Source organism: Lytechinus variegatus, chromosome 1 (assembly GCF_018143015.1).
Source record: "Lytechinus variegatus isolate NC3 chromosome 1, Lvar_3.0, whole genome shotgun sequence".
In the NCBI taxonomy this organism is placed as follows: Eukaryota; Metazoa; Echinodermata; class Echinoidea; order Temnopleuroida; family Toxopneustidae; genus Lytechinus; species Lytechinus variegatus.
Genome location: NC_054740.1, coordinates 1,076,808 through 1,091,912, shown reverse-complemented (window position 1 = coordinate 1,091,912; position 15,105 = coordinate 1,076,808). Strand labels below are relative to the sequence as shown.

The 15,105-nt window shown below is 35.0% G+C and overlaps 1 protein-coding gene across 1 annotated transcript; it reads left to right on the top strand.

Moving 5' to 3' along the window:
• The first annotated feature begins 6,026 nt into the window (after positions 1 to 6,026).
• On the top strand, positions 6,027 to 7,582 carry LOC121405801. Its single transcript, XM_041596761.1, has 3 exons — positions 6,027 to 6,193; positions 6,997 to 7,081; positions 7,463 to 7,582. Exons 1-3 carry the CDS (start codon positions 6,072 to 6,074, stop codon positions 7,580 to 7,582), a joined length of 327 nt encoding a protein of 108 aa, XP_041452695.1. The 5' UTR covers positions 6,027 to 6,071.
• Positions 7,583 to 15,105: the final 7,523 nt, after the last annotated feature.

The window sequence follows — 15,105 nt, the reverse complement described above, 5'->3', positions numbered from 1 at the left end:
TTATATTTTTTCTATAATTTCTACAATGAATAACATTTCCATCCCACCTTTGTCACTAGAGTGGTAGTGAAGTGGAGTGGAGCCTGCACGAACTTCGCTCGAGGTAGATCTAGTTATGACTTAGTGCTTGCTAGCGACCGACGGGTTTCCATTCTCAGCCGTTCAGTGATTATTCAGTTAAGACAATGTGGTGCCTGTGTGTTCCGTGTGCGTATGTGTGATGCGAAGCTACCTCTGCTGAAGCGATGTACATGTATATAGATGACCTTGTTGGAGCGTTCAGTGTAGTGGTAGTGAAGTGGAGTGGAGCCTGCACGAACATTGCTTTAGGTTATACGAAGCGTGCTGTACATGTTTTCTCTGGCATGGGTTAAGTGACAGTGTGCATGTGATTGTGAAGCGTTGAAGCCCGGATTGAAGTTTCTTACAATTACAGATCTGTGAGTTTATCTATTATTAAATGATTCTCTTTTCAAGCTTAAATTTTTATGATGATTGCCACGTTCTAATTATTTGATTAAATTGTTTGTTTAAGAACAGGTCTATATATTTTCCTCAGTCTATTTCTCCCATAACATATCGATTAAAGAGAGTCTTCACTTGTGTTTCACAAAATCTTTATACAATGTCCACTCTAATGAAAATGGAAACAATGTCAACTGTAATGAAAATGGAAACATGCCAGTCAAATGAAAGTGTAATATAAGTGGAAACATGCTGGTATAGTAGAAAACGAAATTTGTTCTCAGCTGTAATTATTCTTTCTTTCATGGGAACTTGTTTCTCATATATCAAATAAAATTTCCGAAGTCCCCATATAATTTTGTAATATTTGGTGCATTTAAAGAGGAGAAAGAAATGTTTTTTTTTTCAATTTGCCTAAATTGCATTTCAAAATATACCTTTTCCTTTTGCTTTCGGCACAGGCAATTTTTTAGAGGCTGAAATATTAAAGTTAAGTACTTAAATTTCGTTCTAAAATCTTTTTTTATATCACTCGCAAATAGAGAAAATGTAGCGCCCCGCCCCCCCCCAAAAAAAACGTTTTATTTTTAATGACATCTCACACGAATTATTACAATGTTTTTGTTTTATTTATCATTCACTATGAGATCTGTACAAAGTGATAAACCAATGAATTGTTTTTATATGTATATGTTTCGAATTATTTGCCTATTTACTAAAGAATAATGTTGTGTTGTTATTTTACAATTCTTTCACAGAATTACGTCGTTGGTTGACATCTACCTATACCCATTGATTATCTCTATCACTTTCACAACCTTGAATTGCTACATGTAAGAGAGGTATGATTGATAAATTTTGTTTACATTGTTTTACTTTTGTTTAAAGTATTACTGAAATGATTTGATGAGATAACAAAAATTGAAACTTGAAATAACACTTTAAATGTAGTTTTTGTTAATCTTGGGAAGACAATAAAGATTGCATTAATTATGCTGGTAGATGTGTAATCAAATCTACATGCACATGTTTACTGTTTGTAACGTATTTAAAGATCTCAAAATTAAAGAAATAAAAATAATATTCAACTTTTCTGCGTAAACAGGTACAGCTACCTTTGCCAAGACCACATCGTGGGCTACGGGATGCTAGAAATCCATTGGAATCGTATGAGGATGGGCCATGTCGAAATTGGTATCGACTGTCAAAAGAAACAGTCATTTATATCAACATACTGGATGCCGAATTGAAGAGGGACACACAGAGGAATGATCCACTTCCCGTTTATTTGCAGGTTTTGACGGCTCTCCGTTTTTTATGCAGTGGATGAGTAATTGAAGTAAGTACCTATGAATTGCATACTTAAAAATTCCAAAACTACCACAGCAGGAGTGAAGCTCTGCTGTTTTTGTTGTTAGAACTGTTATGTTAGTTTATAGTTATAAATTCGTCATTAACCATAAATTGGCAGATCACCCCCCCCCCCAATCTTGGCTGTGTTGCGATGAAAAGCTATGAAATTTGGCACATAGATAACAACTCGAGATGAAGATACACACAAAAAAATAGAACTGAAATCGTATCAGAACAATGTGCATGCATTGACGCATTGATTTTATGAAGGGCAAGAAACAGAAGGAGATAAAGAAAAAAAATCCTGAGGACATACATTTTCAAAATTTTGAGAGGGCGCTATTTTTAAAAGTAATGGTCACTTATACGAAAAAAAAAACATTGGCATATGAGGGATACTGCCAATAGAAAACCCTAAAAAGTCATACCAAGATAAATGGAAAGAAGGAACTTATGGCCATTTCAATATTTCTTAAATTTGCAATAGATGGCGCTGCTCTTGAAGATAATGGTCATTGATGTGTAAAATAAAAAAAAAACGGTTGAATGTTGGACTACCATGAGTCAACCCTGAAAATATGAAATTTAATTAAGAGAAAACAAGTAAGTGATGGCCATTTTACTATTTTCCACTTTGCAATAGAGGGCGCTATTTCTAAAGGTAATGGTCACTGATGCGTAAAATAAATGAATAAGGAAGCATGTTGCCCTTAGCAATCCCTGAAAAAAAATCAGACCAAATGAATAAAAACAAGGAAGTTACGGCCATTCTAAAAAAATTCCTACTTTGCATTTCAATAACTATGATTTTTTTTTTATGTAGACTAATTAGGATTTGAATTTAAGGCATGAAGACGGCATTTTGAATGGCAAGTCATATTTTTATATGACGAGTAATTCTTAAACAATCTACAGCAATTTGTTAAAAGTGTGTAGTATGCAGGATAAAAGATTAAGGACTGGATTAGGAATAGTATGCAAATGGACTTGAAATTTACAAAATGGCACCTGGATGGTCATGCATTGTCCCTATCCGTCCGCCCCCAACTTAGTTTCCGGGCAATAAGTATAAAAAATATTTTAATGGATTAAAAAAAAAAGAATTGGTGTGTGGGTATTAGACACCAAAATACAGGGTCAGTTCGAATTCGCGGTCCAGCTCATTAGATATGGGATTTGGTTTCTACATGATTATCATAAGTTGTAAATGAATATTTAGAAATGTTTTTTTTAATTTGAATTACGTTCATGTGAATTAACACACATAGACATATACCATGTGTAATATGTGGGGGAAATATCATGTATGTTGCGCGCCATGTTATATAATGGTACACTGTGGAGGCACCGTACCAATTTTTTCGAACCTCTCTCAATAGATGTGCAAAAACATAAAGGTAAAAAATTATAAAAGCACGGGGCAGAAAATAAACATTATTCAATAGCTTTTTTTGAAGTCAGTACTGCTGCTATATCGAATCGCGTAATAATGGCGACACTGCAATAGTCCTTCTACTTCTTAAAACGAATCGCAGAAAATTGTCTGATATTTGTAAAAGATGAATATTCTTGTGAAACATGTGCTTAATTTTTGTTATCAGAAGTATCATCTGTATGTGCTTCAATGAAATGTTAACACATAATCATTTAAAATTTCAGACAAGGAGATTTATAGTGAAGGTGGAAAATACTTGGTCAATCAAAGGGAATTTTAGCATATTGTTTTCCGAGGGATTATGAAGATCGATAGACATTTTTACTGAATGCAAAAAGAAAAATTCAGGTTTTCGTCATGTAATAAATACTGTCAACATTTCTAGTACTAGTAGTTCCTGAAAATTACTTTTCATGAGAACATTTTGAAATAAGTAAGTTTTGTGATCTCTTAGCTATTGGATCCATGCAAAATAATTATAAGGGATATTACATATAGGTAATGGTGCATTCTTCATCTTCATACATTGTAAAAAGGACTTTTTCCATGAGTAACCCAAATAAACACTGATTTTTTTTATTGCTGAGAATAATGATACTAATTTTTTGATTGAACAATATTTCTTGAAAAAAATGGCTGGAATGTATATACATGTATATATACAGTGCGTCCCAGAATAAACGAAACCGAGATTTAGCGATCATTTATCATAACTTAATCATAAATAGAATAGATAAATGACCTACCAATTTAAAGCTTAGAATCTCCTCTTTCATCTGATATTACTTAGCTTATTTCTTATTCACGCATGAGTGAGCAAAAACAATTTGAAGAAAGGATACCAAAAACTCATTTGGCGAGGGGTATCTGGGTTTCAAAAAGAAAACCACATTTCTGAAAAGTTCAATGTCTGCTCTTTAATTTGGTACCTCAATTAAAGAAAATGGTCAAGAAATAAAAAAGTTCTGGTCATTTGAAATAAGGCTTGTATTTTCATAATTTCATGAGATAAACGAGTTTTCACCGGTTTCCCACAGAAGCTTTCGCATGGTGAACAAAAGATTTAATGCATGGCTGATCGTCAACAAAACGGAGTGTTGAGTGAGTTTGAAAGCCAGCCTGGAGAACCTCTTCATTTTATGAAATTATTGAAATTCAAGCCTTATTTCAAATGACCAGAAATTTGTTATTTCTTGACCATTTTCTGTAATTTAGGTATCAAATTAAAGAGGAAATATTGAACTTTTCAAAAATGTGGTTTTCTTTTTGAAACCCAGATACCCCCCGCCAAATGAGTTTTTGATATCCTTTCTTCAAATTGTATTTACTCACTCATGCGTGATTAAGAAATAATCTAAGTAATATCAGATGAAAGAGGAGATTCTAAGCTTTAAATTGGTAGGTCATTTGTCTATTTTATTTATGATTAAGTAATGATAAATGATCGCTAAATCTCGGTTTCGTTTTTTCTGGGACGCACTGTATATATATATATATATATATATATATATATATATATATATATATATATATATATATATATATATATATATATATATATATATATGTCTGTGTGTGTGTGTGTATAATTAACGTTATAAATCACTTTATTTTCAGATGTACTGTGATTCTGTGGTTCAAAATGCACATTGTACTGAATTACAATTTTCTCCTTGACCTTTGTTTCTATTAACTTATGGTACAGCTGAACCTGCCGAATCCAGATGGACAAAGTCAGCACAAAGTCAGCCAGTGATGCAAAACCATTCCACACCCAAATGAACAACTTCATCCAACTGTGATTCAACAAACCTGCCAGCTTCCAGTGGCAATACATCCACATTTGTAAGTTATTTCCTTAAACAGTTTTTTTTATTATACTGATTGCCTTGATATAAGGGAAAGTTTATCCTGCCTGCATAGCAGAGCAAGACTATAGGCGCCGCTTTTCCGATAGCGGCGGTGGCGACGGCGTCAACAATGAAATCTTAACCAAGGTTCAGTTTTTGAAATGTCATCATATCTTCAGAAGTATATGGACCTAGTTCATGAAACTTGAACATAAGGGTAATCCTGTATCACTCATCATTCTGTATGATTTTCCAGGTCACATGATTAAGGTCAAAGGTCATTTACGGTTAATGAACTTAGAATATCCTCATTTATTTTTTAAATGTTCATCATAACTTACAAAGTTTATGGACCTAGTTCATCAAACTTGGACATAGGGTAACCAAGTATCACTGATCATCCTACATGAGATTCCAGATCACATGATGAAGGTCAAAAGTCATTTAGGGTCATTGAACTTCGACTGAGTTTGTTTTTTTTGAAATGTCATTATAACTTTAAAAGTCTTTAAGACCTTTTTCATGATACTTTAACAAAAGTTTATTCAAGTATCTTGCATTAGTGTCAGGTCACATGATCAAGGTTACAGGTCATTTTGGGTAAATCAACACACATTAGCCATCAAAGTCAGCACTGCTGCTATAATGAATTGCGTGATGGAGGCGAGCATGCCAAAGGCTTTCCAATTGTTTGTAAAAGAGAAGAGAAAATATTGGTGAAGGTTTGATAAAAATCTAATAAAGATTAAGAATGTTATTTAGAATTCAAAGTTTTGTAAATGCATGAATTTTAATGTTTTCATGTTCCTGATTTAAAATTTTATTCATGATTAGGTGTGAAATGATTCGTCTCTTGATATGCAAAAGGTACAGTAAAAACGATTTTTTTATTTTCTGAGTAAATGACATTTCATATTACATAAACATACCGGTATGTGTTTTTATTATAGGATGTCAGAGCTATCCTGATGGACTCTTTTAACGGAGAGAACTTCGTGAAGGAAATGGATAATGGAATGCTTTCTGTACAATCTCGCATAAAGGTTGTGCGAATCCTGGTGTCTTGGTTAATACAAGAATTTACAAGCAAGTAAGTGTCCTTCAAGTGTCTTTCCTTTTTATGGCATATTAAACCTTCCAAAACAAATTTACACTTAATGAAAAAAGGACTGATTACATAACATGGATTTCGGTTCATCAATATGTTACTTAACCACACAAAAACCACCAAAAATGTCAATGGCTAAACAAATGCCGGTACATTTTCATATTGTAAAAGAACATTTTTGACAAGTCTTCACTGACCTATCATGTGAAGACTATGTTTCAATTACGTGCTCCACCAAAGAATTAATTTTTCGTGTTTTCCCTTGAAATTCATGACTTTTCTTTAATACAGCCTGTATATTAATATAATAGAAATATTAAACTAATCAAATATTAAGAAATGTAGCTCTTTTAAATCAAAAGAATCATATCAAACCTACTTGAAATGTACAGTGTATATTAAAAACAAGAGAAACAAGAGAAAACAATCGAAGTGATATGGAATCGAGCCACAAACAATTGGGAAAATTAAAGGCCTGGTCACACCGCCCGAGCGTTGTTGGAGCGGTCGTGGAGCGGAGAGAAAAAAAATCATCACCGCTCGCTACCGTTCACCATTTTCGATTTCGATTGTTTTTTTGTTTTTTTGTTATTTTTTCCCAAATTTTGTGAGCAAAATTCAACCCTCTCTCCCTATACCGCTCTAACAACGCTCGGGCGGTGTGACCAGGTCTTAAAATCATATTGTAGAAAATTTTCAAGTGTTGGTATTGATGAGAATGCAGGTCAAAAATCGCTGAACTGATTTAAGATAAGCAAAAAAAATTTCCATTATTAATTATTCAGGCCACCTACAGATGTCAAGGTCGCTCTAGCCAAGGCGGTGGTGTCGCAATTTCCCAAGCTAAAGGACCTTGAAGGAGTAGGTCATGTGAGTAAGATATGTATTTGTGCATTTTATGAAATTAAACGATGTAGATCTACATAGAAATAACGATGGATTTGTATTCTTTGCACAATTCTTGAGGTATGTGTAAATTTTTTTGGCAATCGGTCAAGTCCCAGGGAAGAGGGGGGGGGGGGGGCTGAGCCCCCCTCCTCCATTTTAATTGCCTTGAAATAGCCCGGGACAGATAGGGTTATAGGTTGAGTGATGAAAACTAAGATGAAAACTAAACTAGTATAATTGTATAGGCAGATTCTCCAGAAATTAAGTTGCTTGGAAGTGTGGATGATAATGAGGATTGCATAATTGTCAATCACAAGAGTCATGAGAGTTAATGCAGTTAAAGGGATTTTCATTTTTTTTCAGGAAGCATGGTATTCTCCAGCTAGGGAGAAACGGGAGGCATCTGGATATTTGGAATACCGACTTGTAAATGTACGAAAGAGAGCACAAAAAAGTGCACCGATTACATCGGAGCCAAAGTAGACACCAAAAGCCACCATGGCAGACTTAACAGGTAAATTTTAGCGAGCAATAAAGGCTCAAAACATGTTTTGAACATGTATAAATGTTACTGGGTGTACACCGATTTGAATAGTGTTCAGTTACCGCTGAGCCTGTTGAACCTCCACCGATTACCATGTGCAGGCTGCACCAGTATAATCTTAGGCCCTGTAAGGATAATACTGGAGGGGTGCTACAGAGGAAAATGTGCATATGATACTCTTCAACCTAGGGGAAGTGGTTCTTTTATGTTGCATTCTGCGCCCGGGGGGGGGGGGGGTAAAAACTATTTTGACTGAGAAAGATTTTGATCTTGGCTCAGCTAGGGCACCGTTTTAGTAGAGTTATTACACCACTGTGTAAGATACTGTAGTTTTTGGCTGCCAAGTTCTGAAATTTATAAAAGTGCATGTTTGTTTGTATTGCCATTGTGATGAAATCATGTTATATATGTGTAGTTATAAAGTATTTTAAAACTGCTGCTTTTTCCCCCTTTAGTAATCGTAACAAAATGAGTTCATGTTTTGCCAATTTTTGGTCTTTGTAAATGTGATAGATGACTTGTCAGAAGAAGATTGTGCTTCAATGAAGACGTGGTTGAAGTTTAACATTGAGCCAAAGGATACTCTAGTCAGCTACATGGCAAAAACTTGTAAAGCAAGAGCATCTTGGCTCCGGGAATACCAGAAATCACCTATCAATGACTGGACACGACTTCTGGACACACCAGGCATGGTACATACTAAGCAGATTCATTAAGGAAAGATAATCTAGTGACAAATCCAAATACATACACCATCACCCACCCACATGTACATCACACATACATAATGATAGGGCTGTCAAATTCTTTGGGAAATTATATATCCACATGATTAAAAGACTGAACACAAACATAACATGGCTGAAGTAAAAAAAAAATGGAAAAAAAAACTTTCTACTAAAAGAAGTTACGTCGGTGAATGAGTCCGAAATGTAATAATCATTTGGGCCTCCTGCTTCTAGAAAGTGCATTTTAACATAACTCGAAATGTCCAATAGTGCACAACTTGTCTTTCAGCCAGTTATAATTTTATCTTACTAAATTTAAGTTTGTGATAATTGTGAAAACTTGTAGTAGAGTCTGATTGCATTGTGGGTTTGAAGAATTGCAGCAGAATGAAAGGTTGTGTTCATTTGGGCAATTCCATATTGTAATGCCATAGTCACATCTTTGCGTATGTTGTCGTGTATGAGCCATTTAATTAAAAAGGAGAAAGAAACCAGTTGAATTAATATAAAAAGAGATAAAATATATAAAATATTCAGATCACTAATGCTATATATCCTCCCATTGGCAATGCGACCAAAATCTGTGATGTCTCTCTTTTATAGAGTCTATCACAAGCTGAGGTTTCACAACCTTATATTTTGGATGCATATCATTAGAATGATTTAAATGAGATGTTTTAGGGTATATTTTCACTGTCTATGGGGAGAGTGGTTCAACTGTGACATCACAGATCTTGGTCTCGTTAGTGATCTCGATATTCAAATGCTCATAACTTTCTTATCATTTGACCGATTTTAGTCAAACTTTCATTGATTTTTTTATGTTTATGCTTTCATAAACAAAATGCCAGGTGTGGTAACGATTTCTTTCCTTGATTCTGATTGCTGAAAGGCACTGTTACTATAGTAACTATCGGATAAAATGGGACTTGTCGGATAAAACATCCGACAAGTCCTTTCATGAAACGCTCCCCGGGTGGTAAGATCCACCAGATACATACACTGAATAGACTTTTTAATTGTTTTGATGTTTTTATAATATGCAAATCTATAAATATTGGCCAGTCTGCCCCACTACTGACCTCTCTCTGAACTGTTTGCACCTGATATTACCCATTGACATGAGTACATGTGAACATTAACTTTAGCAAGATCACCCTTGTGAAACTCCAAGAGATGGGAGGCTACATGTAACATATATCAAAGTTTTGGTTAAAGTATACACACAAAGAAAATTCACGAAAGTGATGATTATAGACAAATTATATATGAATGGAAAGGTCTTGTCTTTTTATACACAAATATGTCACTAAAAAGTCTTACAGATGTCGTGGAAATGCAAGAAATGAAATTAATAGAGACCCTTCTCAGCCCCCCAGCCGCCCCCAGGCAGACAATCACGCGATCGAAAACAGTCGAGAATAATGACGTCACATGATCGACTTCACACACTATCTCTCTGTGCATAATACACTGATACACCTTCCTGGTCTCTATTTTTCTTCGAATTTACCGTTTTCTTCATGTGTTGTGATATCCGATTTCTGTTTTCGACAACTTCAGACTATAAGAGAACCAGAACTGTGTTACTTTGTCCATTTATTATTGAATTGTGAACTGGAAAGACCGATTTTGTCCACTCGACAGTCTTCGTTGTGTTGCTCTGAATCTGAATATTGAAAAACTCCAAGCTGTGTACCGTAGGCCTACGGTCCCATTCACTTGCTGCCGATGCAGGTTACGCTGTTTGATCCAGTCAAAATTCAAGTCAAGGTAAGCATGTTTGGAAACTGTAGTCTGTACTTGTTCTGACGATGCATTCAGGTCAGATGACAGATACAGATCTGATATAATTTTAGAATCATGCATTTTGGCATGACTACTATTAAAATTAAAAAGTCTTTATTTTAGTCGAAATGTTTTTACACAATTCCAGCAGATTTTTCTTCAGATTTCTAAATAAACTGGTCAGGACTCAGGTGATTAAATTATTTAGGAGCACTGGCATGGAACATGGCTGAAAATATGCTGTTTCAGAGGAATGTTTGGCATTATCGTAGTTTTTGTCACCAGTCCATTCACTGCCGTTTATTTCGTCAACGGCGGTGATCCACTCCCATTGACTTTGTACAAAACGTCAACGGCGGTGATCCACTCCCATTGACTTTGTACACAATGAGCGCATAGCCATAAACACCAAATTTCACGATAAGGCCGAATCGAATGTTTTCACGATAAGGCCAAATGTTTAAGTTTTTATTATACACAGGTCTAGTAACCAATGCGTTTATGCTCAGGAGGGCCCTGCATCGTATACATCCAGATACACAGAATTATATCACCATAATGCCGATGTCATGAAGCAAGACAAATTTTCAGCAGTGGTTACCCTGATCATGCTGATTCCTGGCCAAAACTAGTCTGGTGTTTCTTTCTGATTAGAGTGCTGCTACATATGAATGCGTAATGCCTTCAACATAAAACAATGAAGATAAATGCACTCTTTGTAATGACACAGAGTACCGTACCTCAAGTGATTCACTACCGCTACAGCCTACACTACGCTACACACCTACCCGGGTAGTTGTGGCGTTGATGTATGGTAGTGAAGCGGTAGAGTGGGGCCTACACGAACATCACTTGAGGTAGAGCACCAGTATTCTGAGTGGAATTTTTCAGGTGTCTAAACCTACTATTATTTGTTGTTGACCGGGAATTACATGCCACCGCACGTCATCAATCATCAAGATAATGAAATTCATACTTTGATTTGATTATTTAAATTATTTCTTTTTTTTCTCTCACTCTTCTACACACAGATCTGCACACTTGCTGACTCTGGTGACTTCTGGTCTCTGCTCGCTACTTCAATCTGGGAGATTCCATCATGTCCTCTTACTATGATTTGGATATAGCCATTTTTTCTTCACTCTTTCCAGGAGCTACGGTGCAAGTTTTGGACTGATAATGATGCAACAGAAAATTTATCTTTATCGATCTTGGAAACAATTTTGAGCACAGTTTTGGAGAGAACTAAAAAATTTGACTTGGACAGGAATACAGCTTGTCGAAAATAAGAACACACAACTTAAAACGAAAGAACAATTTTAATGTTATTAGGGCATTTCGCAAGAAATTTTCTAATCAATCACACGTCCCAAATCAAGGGTAAGTCCTTTGATTAAAGACAAACATGTAGTTGAATTGCTATGGCAACTCGAACTTATTACGCTTGAATTTGAATTTAAGACTTACGCTTGATTTGCAATGGAACATAAGTTTCTTGCAGTGCCCCATAATTGTGTTTTGTTATCAGATATCTAACGTGCTGATTTTTCTTGAAAGGTATAATATATTTGTCCTTTTAAACGGTATTTGAATATGGGTACGCCTTTTATTTGTTTTCCACAATATTTATTGCATGTACATGTATGAACAGAAGTGAAATATTTATTGTGAAGCACTGTGAATGTTGTGTGCTGTTGTGTGATGGTTCATCGTTTTTTTTTTTGTTATAAGACTGAAAGCCTGGTGGATGTGAGTAAGTGGGCTGGATGAAAGAAAAGTGAACATGTGCCCAATTACAGATTTGCATATTCTAAGACAATTTTGTTTCTGGATAAATATTGCTATGCATTCCCTACATTAAGAGTAAAGGAGAAGTCCACACAATCAAAAATTCATTTGAATTCAAAGAAAAATAAGATATTGCAGGAAATTTCATAAAAACTTTGATTAAAATTTATATAATTACTATTTTAACATTGAGAAATGTTGCCTAATTTATAAAACGATGATATGCTCATCTGTGTCGATGTGCAAATTACACTAACCGATTATGTCACACGCACTAAGTTCTTTTGTATTTTGTTGTTTGATATATTTACATGACATGTAGATTAGATATTTAATTTTCTAATTATTTTCTGAAAAATTTTTGGAGGGATTTTAATTCCTCCAAATAACATTTAGAGTTACAGTTCCGTAAATGTAACCTATGATAGGATGAAGAGTTTCCTATCCTTAAATCTGCAAAGAATCGAAAAATAAAATGCCACCAAAAATTAGAAACAAATGTGATGTAAGTGACAACACTAATTTGCAAATCATTGTTTTGTGACTGTTTTGAGTAAAAACAACAAGGGAAATTACTCTATTCAAATAATTTTCAGTTGATGTGGACTTGACTTTTAACTCATCCTCTACCCATCCCATCCCAAATAAGAGTAGAATCTAATCAAGAACTTCAAAATCAAAAGCAGCAATAAAGTAAGATTTGATAAATACAGGTCTGAATAGGATTTCACAAGAAAAAAAGAGAAAAAAAACTGGGTAGGGACGAGAAGGAATAAAAAAAAATACCCATATGATTCCGTGTTTTGAAACAGGGTCCTCGCACACGACATACAATGGCCACCACGTTTGGCCACAGACCATTACCTTCTCTACGGCGATCTTTCAACATATATGAAACAAAGTCCGCTCGCCGCTGTGGGCTAATCATGTTTCGGCAATTCAACTGCAATTTCAATCATTTCGCGATGGATATTGCCGTGTTATTTTGTGGTTCCTGACTTTGTTACGTTATTTTCAGTCGTGACGAAGAATGTCTATGCTTTATATTGATTATAATATCAATTTGTCGCAAGTGTGATTTCTAAGTGAAAATATGCTTTGTTTATTCCAATATATTTCTTGAAAAAAAATCATTTTTTCTAAGCTAAATATCGGTTACCAAAATACGTTAAATGTGCACTTTATTTCACTGTTCAGTAAATTCAAACATTTATCTATATAACAAGACCAATCTGGTGAGGAATAAACAATTCTAAGAGCAAAAAACGCTGATTGGAAAGATTGTCTTCAATGGGCTGCTGTCAGCTCAGCTGCTCACGCTCATTGTGTGACGTCACTCAGCTCGAGCTCGGAAGAGGACCGGTGGAAGGCAGAAATATGGCATGAAAATAAATCATTTTTGAGAGCTGATTTCTGCAAACTCTAATCACTATTTTGAAAAGGGAAGTTATATATCTGATTAGTAATACTTCCCCTTTACAATGATGACCACAAAAAGGCATTATAAAATACTTTTGATTCTTCGGTGTCTACTTAAAAGAAATGCCCACCTTTCTGTGGAATTACCCATATTGCTCTTTCCCTTTCAAATTGTAAATAAGTGTATACTAGTAACATTTTAGCATTCATTCCGGTTTTAGCAGGACTTCAGGATTCTTTATCCAGAGTTTGCAGATAAGCTGTTCTAAGAGTGGCCCAAAATAGCTCCTTTGGTACTGGAGCATGCAGACCTCCATAACGCGACATGGCGGGAATCTTTGATTGTTCCACATCTCGGTAAGAATATTAAAAAAAACACATTTTTAATTGAATAATATTTACAACATTGAAGCTGGAATGATGCAAATATTGAAATGATATTTGGAATGGAGAGAAAGAGAGATTTCCAGCAGGAACAAAAAGAAAGGTAAACTAGAACTGCAATCGTATCAGAACAATGTGCATGCATCGACGCCTGTGATTTCCCAGGTTTTTCAATCAATAAGCAATATCAATCTCTGAAAATTTGAGATGTGAAAGAATAGAAACAAGGAAGTTATGGCCATTTTACGATTTTCTGACTTTACATTTCTATAAATATTAAGTTTTTAAAGGAAGAATATTTGAAATTTATTGCATGTAGATGGCACTTTGAAGGGCAATTTATGTTGCTTAAATGATAGAGCGACTCTCTGACTATCTATAGCAAATTGTTTGAAGTCCGTAGCATGCAGGACAACAGAGATATGAAAGAAGAAAGAATGGTATGCAAATAGACTTGAAATAAACAAAATGGTGGCTGCACGGTCATGCATGAGGGAATTTGGAAAATGAAATAGGAGGTGCACAACAATGGGTCATGGACAACAGGTATACTAAATTTTGAAGGATTTTGATGACTGACGAGGCCTGGGCACAGCTCACAATTAAGGACTATGTTTTAACCCTATGTAGGCCGGGGTATTTTGGGAGTTCATATGGCCTAAGATCTCGGCCGTCGACCGCGCGATCACGCCGAAAATTTGCATGCTGGCTGCCTGGGACATAATCTCCAAGATTGTATAGTAATTTTTTTCGTGCGAGTCGCTATTAAGTGATTATGCTAATTTATGCGTAATTAGTATGCGAAATCATACTTTTTCCTCTAACTCCCTAAATAAAGCTCCAAATGTACTAATTTTTGGTATAGAAACTCTTTGTTGTGTTTTTAGCAAGTGTACATGAAAAAAATTGCGATATCAAATCATTTTCTTATGTATTTTATTGTTTTTTTGCAATTTCTTATGTATTTCTTTGTTTTTGACCTTTTGTTTTTCATTGTTTTTTCAATGAAATTTGTTGGGGACTCTTCTGTGATCATAAAAAGCATAAAATGAATACATTTAGAGCAGCAAAACTAAAAATAATCAGACATTTATGAATTTTGGTTGAAAACACAATTTGCATTGACTTTGTACACGAAATCACGTTTTTGAGCAATTTTCGGTGTGACATGCACTTACATAATGTTGCGTAATTTCGGAACCACGTACCCGGAGGACAAAAAGTTGGTCTCAAAAGTTGCGCAAGACTTGAAAGTAAAAGATAGAGCCTAGATAGGGTTAAATTGGTTGGGGAATTCCATATTATGCATCACTTCATCTTATTTCATTTGTTTTCCTCCTAATTGTGCAGCATCT